Source organism: Battus philenor, unplaced genomic scaffold (genome assembly GCF_028537555.1).
Source record: "Battus philenor isolate CCGP_79_NKW_IND1 unplaced genomic scaffold, ilBatPhil1.0.hap1 SCAF_30, whole genome shotgun sequence".
Classification (NCBI taxonomy): domain Eukaryota; kingdom Metazoa; phylum Arthropoda; class Insecta; order Lepidoptera; family Papilionidae; genus Battus; species Battus philenor.
This window is the reverse complement of record NW_027181694.1, coordinates 1,910,218-1,921,031: the sequence shown is the minus strand read 5'-3', so window position 1 is coordinate 1,921,031 and position 10,814 is coordinate 1,910,218. Positions and strand designations below refer to the sequence as shown.

At 37.9% G+C, this 10,814-nt stretch overlaps 1 protein-coding gene across 1 annotated transcript; it reads left to right on the top strand.

Moving 5' to 3' along the window:
* The first annotated feature begins 1,165 nt into the window (after nucleotides 1–1,165).
* Nucleotides 1,166–6,856, top strand: LOC137927244 (uncharacterized). The gene is made up of 5 exons (XM_068771023.1): nucleotides 1,166–1,276; nucleotides 2,833–2,869; nucleotides 3,197–3,508; nucleotides 4,787–4,861; nucleotides 6,522–6,856. Exons 1-5 carry the CDS (start codon nucleotides 1,166–1,168, stop codon nucleotides 6,854–6,856), a joined length of 870 nt encoding a protein of 289 aa, XP_068627124.1.
* The last annotated feature ends 3,958 nt before the right edge of the window (nucleotides 6,857–10,814 follow it).

Sequence of the window (10,814 nt, the reverse complement as noted above, 5' to 3'; positions counted from 1 at the left end):
GCATCTGTTTCACTGCCGCCGCCGCCATGCGATTGACGGTCACGTGGGTAAGAGGTTGGTGTTTGAGTGGCGCGCGATATGCACGCCACAGGTTTAACAAAATCATATTATAATCAACTGTGGGAATTTTCAATAATTTTAATGACGCAGTTATATGTTAACATACATTCGCAGTGGCAGCCCAGTTGTTCAGGACTCACTCTTGTGATCATACGTCGGCATACAATGTTGTATAATTCAAAATTGTTGCATTAATTATATATCATTTCTACTGTTCACTAACAAGCTTCCAGAGGATAGGTAACAGCGTTTTCTGCGTGCTATAATATCACACTGCGATCGCCAACTCGCCTGCTAAACTTGGCGATTTGTAAATCCTTCCATAGATATCTTTATAGGCCTTGCAGTGAGCGTCTATTGGCTGAAGCGATGGAGCCATGAAACTTGAACAAATGCCTTTCGGCTTACTTCTTACTTGATAGAGAACTTCTTCGTACTTGTAAGAAAGTCTACTTCTTAAATAATAAAGCTTCCAGTGGTAGTGGAAACTTATGAAGAGGCATATGTCAGAAATGCTGATCACGGTGATGACTTATTATTTATTTAAGCTGCTAGCCTATTCAGAGCTTGTACAGTTTCATCTAAATCAATCAATCATTTTGTATATAATAATAATATTAATAAAGCTTTATTTAATTCCATACAAATGACTTAAAAATTAGTAATTTTAAATAATAGTTCGATGATTTTGTATTTAATTTGCATGGACCCTCTGACGGTAAAAGCCCCCTTCAAAGCTTTCCATTTTTCTCTATCCTTGGCAACTTGGAGCCATCCGTGATCAGCCGTAGTCACGATCTCTTCAGCCCATCTGGTATTAGGTCTGCTACCTCGTGGTCCCGTCCGTTTTATAACCCTTTGTGTCCACCTGTTATCAGCGAACCTCGCCACGTGACCTGCCCAGCTTCACTTTCCATTATACACACACACATATATATATATATATATATATATATGTATACATAATACATATTTATGCCCTCCCTCATATTGATTGTTAATAATAGGTATAAATACAGACAATTATTAATATTTTTATATATATATCCATAAAGTGACATGCGTGTATTACGTAAATTAGTACAAATATTGACACAATAATACAATGGCATTCTCTTACTTCCTCTCACCATATAAAGGCCGATGTGTGATATGTCTCCACAATCAGGAGCTGATCTTCAAGATGGGGCTCAGGATTGCATTGCTATCCATTCTGGTGAGTACATTAAAATAATTAATCCATTTATTTATTAATTTTACACGTGTAATCTAGTGTTCTTCGCCGGTCACACCAAATTGGTCGTACGAACTGTAATTTTAAAAACTGAACGTTGTTATTGCGTCTTTAAAAATCAACAAGACTCCAAATGATTTTAAAAAAGTGTTAATTTTAATTTATTTTTAAATAGTTAATTGTTTAGATTAATAAATAGTTTAAGAGATATTGTAAACAGAGTAATATGCAAAAACGTTACCGAAAAAAAAACGAAAATTAAAAATAATTTTAAAAACAAAGGCACGGATGCTAATGTCTGTGGAATACAGATTCTATTAAAAAAAAACAGTTGTGTAAACGTCATAGAAAATATATTTCGTTATTTAAAATATATTCTTTATAAATATATATGATATACTAGCTAATCCTGCAAACGTTGGTTTGCAAAAAAAAATAAAGTTTTTAACAAATAAAAAATAAGGGTTGATCGTAGAGGGGTGAAAATTTAGGGTTGTGTGTATTTTTGTATGCTGTGTCATAAAAAATAAAAACAAAAAATTTTGTATAAAAAATAAAATAAAAAATTTAGGGGTGGAGCACCCTTATCACTTAGGGGTATGGAAAATAGATAGTAGCCGATTCTCAGACCTACTGAATACGCATATAAAATTTGGTAAAAATCGATCAAGTCGTTTCAGAGGAGTACGGTAACTAACATTGTGACATGGAAATTTTATATATTAGATTATATATAAAATGTAATTACTAATACGGACATATAGATATGTCTTTCGTGTCAACAAAGAGCACCGCCCGCCAGCCTGCTGATAAATGAGCATGCGGCAAACAATGCGAATTACACAATTACCACCGTCAAATCACTCAAAACGTGTTTCACCCCTCCACGGGGCATCTTCAGGAGTTATGTTACACCGATTAGGGTCAAACACAAACTCTCTTCATTATTTCAGTCCACTTGGTCTACCCACGCAGTGTATACCAGGGTAACCACTCGAGAACCTTACAGCCTAAACAGCTGTCAGTTGCACAAGCGATTTACAAAGACCACTGCCTCTTTAGACAATCAATTCTTTGAGATGGGTTTACTATAAGTGATTGATTATTTATCACGCGATCTTAACTTTGCCACCAGTTCACGTAGTGGCAGGCTTACCCACGCCGCGTTTACCAGCTCATGGTCCAAACCAGTCAAGATATTTATGTATCGAGTTAACTAAATAACTTGAGTATTATATATAGAAGCACAGGAGGGACTTAAAATTTAATTTTAAATTAAATAAAATTAATATTGCGTATGATTAAAAATAATTGCTGTATTTTGTTTATAATCACTTTCTTTACACAATCAGATAATAATAAAGAAGAAAATCAGAATGATTGATACGATGTTGGACGATTCATCTTACACGCGGTGCCAAGGGCCCTTCGTTCAAAAGCCGTCTCGATCCAAGATGGCCGCCCCGCTACCATAGACATGACGCTCCGCCGCCGAATGTTCTAGAATGTTAAATTCAAATTAAATCTATTCGTTTCAGGTTGGTTCGACCGTAGCCCTGCCTACATTAGGTTTGGGTGAGTATATAATATTTATTTTATTACTTCATACATTTTTTTGCGTATGAAAAACAACATCAATGTATTTATTTCATTTACTCCTCTTGTGTACGTCGTAAGATGTCAGATGAACCCAATTCAAAAAAAGTAAAATCAGATCGAAACTTCTTTGCTTAAAAATACACAATTAAAAATAAGAATCTGTTACGGATGCAGATAATTATTAAGGTGGTTTCTACAGACTATAGCAGCTGGGAAAGATGTCGATCAGTTTTAATTGACACTAGGAACCTCTTACACTTATTCAATATCTTGTCGTTTTTAATAAATAATTGTCTTCTTTAGGTGATGCATTAGGAAGTGGTGCAGGTATCGGTGCCGGTCTTGGAGCAGGTGTTGGAGCTGGTGTTGGTCTCACCAAGACTCTTGGTTCCGGATATGGCAGTGAAGGCCTCGGTGCCGGACTAGGAGTCGGTGCTGGTTTGGGAGTTGGAATAGAGAAGGAGATCAGCGCTGCACCGGCCGGACTGGAGGGAGCTCCTGAAGGGCTACCTAACACAGGGGGAATTTTGAATGGTGATGGTGTTGTTCCGCCTGGAACTGAAGATGGTTCATTGCCAGCTGGAGATCTACCTTCTAGCGTTGATCCGCTGCCAGGTAATTTCGTTGTTATGTATTAATTGAAGATATGTACTTAGATTTCTTAAGCTTCCCTTTTTTTTACTCGTGAGGAAATCCTGCTTGGGTTAACCCTTCGCTGCAGGGGCAATTAAAGGGTTATGCCGGACTCCTACCATCTAAAACCCCATGGTCTTCTTGAATGCCTTTTGTTGGAACTACTGGAATGCTTTCGCACACAGCCGCAGTTTCAACGGCGGTGGCCTAGTGCGTCGACTCCTTACTTGCAGCGGATCACCCCGAATCCGTCGCCAAGGTCATGCTTAGGGGGTTGAAGAAAGGCGCGGCATAACACTCTTCGACGTCCAAGTCTCCGACTGCGGATGAAGAGTTTAGATGTTCTTTCTCTCTCTCTCTGTCTCTGTCTCCACAGGCTCCTTCTGTGATATCACTTTTGCGCAGAAAGTTTTACCAGTGCTCTACGACTGCCCGTTCTGACCATCGTCTTTACGAAGCCTTGTAACGATAGATCATTCCCTACAGTGATTGTTGCTTTCCTACCAGAGGATGTATACATACGTATAGATTCATTCGTATTACTATTAACCTAGGATCTTTTAAACCATTGCGGCATTCTGTAGTTCTCTTAGGTAATGACAATACGAAGTCCAAAGCGATAGTGTGTATATTGATGTACTGTTTCTGTTGAAGTGTTTGCTGTTAACCTTGCGGCTTTTACAGCTTCATCGATATGAGTTCACGGAACGGAAGGGTCCGTGAGTATATTGATCAAACATATCCCATATTTATACCGATTTTAAACTATGAAAACAATTTTTAACCAATCACAGCGCGAGAATTATTTTATAGCGCTCTCTTTCGCACAAAGTGAATATAGAACGCTCTGGCGTGGGAATCTCATGAACAATGCGGCGCTGACGATAATGTAATGTAGTCCCACAGGTTTTTATATTTCTTTCATCAGGTATAGGATATCCACAGCTGGACAAACGCCTTCTCGTAATATTTACAAAAAGATATAGTAACGTTTACGTTCCGTATTATTTGCAAATACGACGAAACAATTTTATCTGAAATAATTCTTGAGTATTGGAGTACAAATAGAGGAATATGTGCCCGAGAAGTAGCTTAAATCCGAAGTGTATCCATCCAGGACTTTACCCAGTGTCCACCAAATGGACGTCTTCCCTTTTCAACTCGGAGCATCGACTCAACTCCTATGAAGTGTAGAAATTAATTGATTTTTAATATTTTCCTCATTAGGAAGTGAAGTAATTAATCCAGGTGATGTTTCAGATTGCAAACCTGAACCTTCATACCCAGCGCCAGGGCCTGACACATCTCTACCTAACACCGATGGTGCTCTGCCAGGTATATTGTCACATTACTGTGTTTTGTTTTTACGATTAACACGTTCACTGCGGGCCCAATTTTGAAGAACTTTCAGCTGGTGCGGCTGAGGTCGAATCAGCCTCAAGCTGAACTTCCTACTAGTGCGGTTGAGGCCTTTTCTGCCTCATGTTTCAATAATTTTTTTTACAATATTGAGTCAATGCTTCGCAGACATAAAGAAAGCTATATTTGTTTTTGTCATATCTCATACGGTTGAGTGTAAACAGCCGCCGCACTAGAGAGAAAACACGAGTTTTACGCGCCGCACCAGTGCAAAGTCTACCATGAGCCTGAATCGGCCTCAAGCCGCAGTGAACGTGTTAAGTAGTTTTACAATTCGTAACACCTAAATTTTATCGTCAAAGTAAAAATCCAAATTTGCTTTGTCAGTTTTAAATTAAATGTACGTTAGTTCGTAAAGCGCCATCTATTGAGAATAACCGACAACAAATTCAGGCGAGTTTGATATTTTTATTCTTACTCAAAATTCTCTCCAAAAGAAATATGCATTTTGGTAGAGCATGTGTGTTAATATGTTACGAACATAAAGTTTCCTTTACTCGGATCAGAGTGAAGCGGGTTTATAATAGCAATGCCTACCACTCGGATCCGAGTCGTACGTTGCCTTCATTTTGTGGTCGTAAAAAAAGCACCGGCGTTTTTGGCGAGTGAATAACATCATCACCTTACGAAAACTAGTACTGGTTTCATTCTTGCAATGTAGAGATTTGTAACAACCTTTAACACGTTCACTGCGGCTTGAGGTCGATTCAGCCTCATGGTGGACTTTGCACTGGTGCGGCGCGTAAAACTCGTGTTTTCTCTCTAGTGCGGCGGCTGTTTACACTCAACCGTATGAGGTATGACAAAGACAAATATAGCTTTCTTTATTTCTGCGAAGCATTGACTCAATATTGTAAAAAAAATGATTGAAACATGAGGCAGAAAAGGCCTCAACCGCACTACTAGGAAGTTCAGCTTGAGGCTGATTCGACCTCAGCCGCACCAGCTGAAAGTTCTTCAAAATTGGGCCCGCAGTGAACGTGTTAAAGTTATCAGCAAGCGACGTGAAACGGTAAACCTTACATTCAACAAGACTCTTGAAACCTACGTTTAGTGATGACACTAGGGGAATTAAAATACCATGTACACATAATGCACCAGTTCAAACTCCAATGTCACCAGGTTTGATATTGGTTCCTCAACATCGAAGCTAGCGGTATGCTAGAATTTGAAGTAGTTAGTTAGTTTTAAGTTCAAAAACTAACGGAATAAATATCTACGATATTAGTGAATGAACCATTACCATCTATAGCGCTAAGATTCGAAATTTTGACATCCAGGCGAGCTGTATGCCGACCACTCGGATCCGAGTAATGTTTTTCTTTATTAAAATATTAACAATTTATATTCATAAATATTTTCAAACGTTCATATGTTTGGTTCCCGAATATTTTATTTACTTATTTTTACAGTACCGTACGTGTTAATATTGTTTTTAAATTAACAAATCATTCATGGGTCTGTGTGTTCTCATATATCCGGCCTGTTAGAAGATAAAGAAGAAGGTACTACCAGCAGAATTCTAGAACTTGTTTCTTTTAAATATAGTTATGATATATAATATTTTTCTTTTTAGTTACCAACGAAGCTGGAGGCTTTGAGGACATCATTAGCAATGGAGATGGTGGTATTGGAGGCATTGAAGGAGGAAACGGTGGTGGCGGTGGCGGAGGAGGAGGAGGAGGATTAGGAAACTTGGGAGGAGGTGGCGGTGGAGGAGGCGGAGGGGGAGGTTTAGGAAACTTGGGAGGAGGAGGAGGTGGAGGCGGAGGGGGAGGTTTAGGAAACTTGGGAGGAGGAGGAGGCGGAGGCGGGGGAGGAGGCGGACTTGGAAGTAATGGCGGCGGAGGTGGCGGTGGAGGCGGCGGCGGTGGCGGGGGTAGCGACGTCGAACCAACGTTGGCCTTGTAAAGAGAACCACACGACACTCGCAATAGCTTAAAATTAAATTCATAAAAATTGTAAATCTTAAACCGCAACCAATGTTTTAATACAGGAATTAAAAATAAACTTCTTGCAAATATGTTTTAGTTTACATTACATTGATTCATCCTTATTCGAACAAGATTTAAGCATATTTAATAAAATCCCTGAAGCTGTTTTACATACATCATTATATATATGTATATATATATATAATTAGAAGCTAAGTCAAGATTGGTCAAAAAAGTTAATAGCCGTTAAATATATGAATTTAATAAAATATTTCTTTTCATAACTCTTCAATACATTAAAGCTCTTTTTAATTTTAAAAAGAAACTGCCCGAAAGCTCTTTTCGAACTGATTGAGACATCTCCATTCCTTTATCGGACTACTAGGCGCAGGCAAAAGTTTCATCCATACGTTGTTGACATACCCAAAAGTCAAACTAAACGATTTGACAGCTCATTTTTGGTAACAGTCGCCAAGATTTGGAACGACCTGCCTGGGTCTATTTTTCCTGATGAGTTGAACTCTGGAGCCTTTAAGAGTAGAGTGAACAGGTTTCTTTTGGATGGGCGTGTACCACCTTCGTCTTCATCTACACTTTCCATTAGGAGAGATGGAAGACAAACGCCTGTTCCATTACAACTATATAAAAAAGGGATACCAGATTTTTTTTATTTTCCTCATCAATACAGAAATAAAAAGTATGCTGTTAAATCAAGGCCTTCGCCATAGATTTCCAGAATCTGTTTTTCTGTACTTGTACTGTACTATTATTTGTTCTCCGCCTTTCTATATTTACACAGATGTCAATAAAATTCCAAATGAAACGCACGTGCAAAATAAATACGCTTAATATATCCTTGTTTAATCAGCTTTTAAATAATTGTATAAAATAGTGTATGTAAAGAAATTTGATTGTTAAAATCGTTTCGAATTATATTTAAATGGAATATCTAAAATGGAATTCGAAGGTTAGGATGGATGTATGGCAGTGATTCCCAAAGTGGTCTATACCGACCCCTAGGGGTCTATGATAACCTGCAAGGGGTCTACGTCAGCGAAAAAAAATTTTGGGGTCCATGAAATGAAAATGGGGGTCCACGATAGTGGATCTCAAAACATACACTAATAGTACCTATTTACTTACAATAAACTATCTTATAATATCAAAACATTTACAAATGTTGATAATTTATTATTAATGCATCAGGTTTATCCTTCTCTCTAAAAATATTGACTTATTGCTTATGTTATTTTATTTATAGTTTATTTTATGTTTATGTTACGTATATTTTACATAACAGATACAAAATTTTGTTTTGAGTAGTTTTAATTTAAATTCAATTAATAAATGTATAAATTAACATGTGTTTTTACTTTAAGTTTTTAACACTAAACTTCACTACAGTTAGAAATTTACAGGAAATCAATATCAGGTAAGTAGGGGGTCTGCCCAACACGGAAAAACATGGCAAGGGGTCTACGACACAAAAAAGTTTGGGGAACAAGATGTATAGGAACCGAAAGGTTTATAGTTGCGACCAAGAGCAGGTAGTCGCGGCGTTTGTACGCCTCCCATCACGTGGACCGCTGACATAGGTCACGGGAAGTGACGGGAAGTCACTGGAAGCGGACAGCATTGCGGAGTCATATGCCTTACAATGGATCTATACCGACTAAAAAGTAAAAGAAGGCAATAAAAATATATATATACAGTGTAATAATATTGCTATATAAAAAGCCGCCATATGTCAAAGTTCCCGCGGACGTCGTCACAACGCTTAACCTTTTGTTCGTCTCGCCCACTCGTCTCGCTCACTCGCACGGCGTGCACGATACGCGCTCTCGCTTGCTCTTGGCACGTAGCCAAGACGCAGCACGTGCGCCCGCAGCCGTTGGAGTTCCAGAGAGTCGGATTTGAGCCATGGTTCGATGCGCAACCGCGCGTAGGCGAATTATTCATTTTCCGCGCACAAATTGTTTTAATAATTAAATAAACATTTTTCCACATCACAACAGTATAAATGTAATGTTAAGAAAAAGAATAATACGTAAAAAGATAATCATAAGGAAGAAATGAAAAAAAATGCATATGTGTGTGTATAAACCACATATTAACTTGTTTGCCGATAGATTAAATATGTCTGTCACATTAATAAATGTATGTACAGTTTTTTGTGATTATCTGTGATCAGTCTTAAACTATATATATTTGTTCCTTTTATCACGTTTAGGGCGTTCCTCAGCAGGAGATATATCCTTCATCAGCTGTCACCAAGTTTTAAATATCCTGGCATTTAAAACGTTTAATGTAGCTGTGGTTACTAATGCGGTAGTGAAATCAATATATATAATAGGCGGATCGGAAAGTAATGACGCTTTCTTAAGTTAAATTCACACGACTACATATTTAACATGTTTTTATTTTTAATCAACAATATCCAACAATATATTTACCTTCGTTATCAACAATCTTTTGCCGTCTAGTATACATACAATTCCGGAGCGATAACAAATTAATCGGTTTTTCTATAATATGTCGACAGAGACGACATTACATTCCGATTCCTCTAACATTTACTCTCTGTTACTTTTAACATCTCTTTAACAGTTTATATTTAGTGCCTCATGTATCTCTGTTCGTAATAAATAATGGCGCATTTGATATGTTTCTTAAGGTATCATTTTGTAGCCTTTGGATAGTGTTCACAGTCATTCAATATATAAAAATATATTTTTACAAAGTGTAAAGTTTCACTTGTGTTAGTATTAAGAAGACATATTGGTTTATGTCCAAGAATTGATTCTTCTTTTCTTACCCATTTTATTCTCTTTATAACAGTATATATAAGTGCATAAGAGCAATAAATGGTTTATGATTGCGCCTTATCGTGAGATTGAGTAATAAAACGCATGCGCATTTATAATGCGTTGTTATAGATTTCAGTCTTCGATTCAACATGAAAAGATGTTTTATAAAACATTTATTTGTTTTTGGTGAGACACATTGTTTATTTTATTATTTTATTGCAAAGAGGCAACATATTGCGTGGTATCAAATAGCAAGATGAATATCATATCTTAAATATTTAATGGAATCAGGCGTTACCTCGCGGAAGTCCATCCTAAGTAAGAAAAGGAGCAATATTTAGCCACTTCCGCACATGCAGTGGTAGTTGTGCAATAAAGTGCACCGCCCGCCAGCCCGCTAATAAATGCGTATGCGGCAAACAATGCGAATCACACAACCGCCACCGCCAAATCACACAACACGTGTTTCACCCCTCCACGGGGCATCTTCAGGAGTTATGTTACACCGATTAGTGCCAATCACAGAGTCGTAGTTGACTCTGTGTTTGGCACTAACGACTCTGGTCCTTTTCTTAATTATATCTTAAGTTATAAATAACAAAGTAGACAATAAGAGAGCTATGTTCGGAGTTTTATCGCGAGATCAAATCAGAAACGACATCCGCAGAAGAATTAAAATCACCGACGTAGCTCGAAAATTTGGTCCTCTGAAATGGCAGTAGACAAGGGAAATAGTTCGTCCAACCTATGGCTGTTGGAACTGAAAGGTTTAGTAAAGACGTGGATAGATAATACCTTGGCATGTCTTATGCCTTGCAGATGACATCTGTCGGCTGATATATTTAACACGTTCACTGCGGCTTGAGGTCGATTTAGCCTCATGGTAAACTTTGCACTGGTGCGGCGCGTAAAACTCGTGTTTTCTCTCTAGTGCGGCGGCTGTTTACACTCAACCGTATGAGGTATGACAAAGACAAATATAGCTTTCTTTGTCTGCGAAGCATTGACTCAATATTGTAAAAAAATATTGATGAACATGAGGCAGAAAAGGCCTCAATCGCACTAATAGGAAGTTCAGCTTGAGGCTGATTCGACCTCAGCCGCACCAGCTGAAAGTTCTTCAAAATT

Excerpts from the sequence above, each read along its gene's own strand:
- LOC137927244 (XM_068771023.1), top strand. The coding sequence starts at position 1,166 with ATGGCATTCTCTTACTTCCTCTCACCATATAAAGGCCGATGTGTGATA. Across the intron at positions 2,870-3,196 it reads CCTGCCTACATTAGGTTTGG|GTGATGCATTAGGAAGTGGT; the intron begins GTGAGTATATAA and ends TGTCTTCTTTAG. Across the intron at positions 4,862-6,521 it reads CACCGATGGTGCTCTGCCAG|TTACCAACGAAGCTGGAGGC; the intron begins GTATATTGTCAC and ends TTTTCTTTTTAG.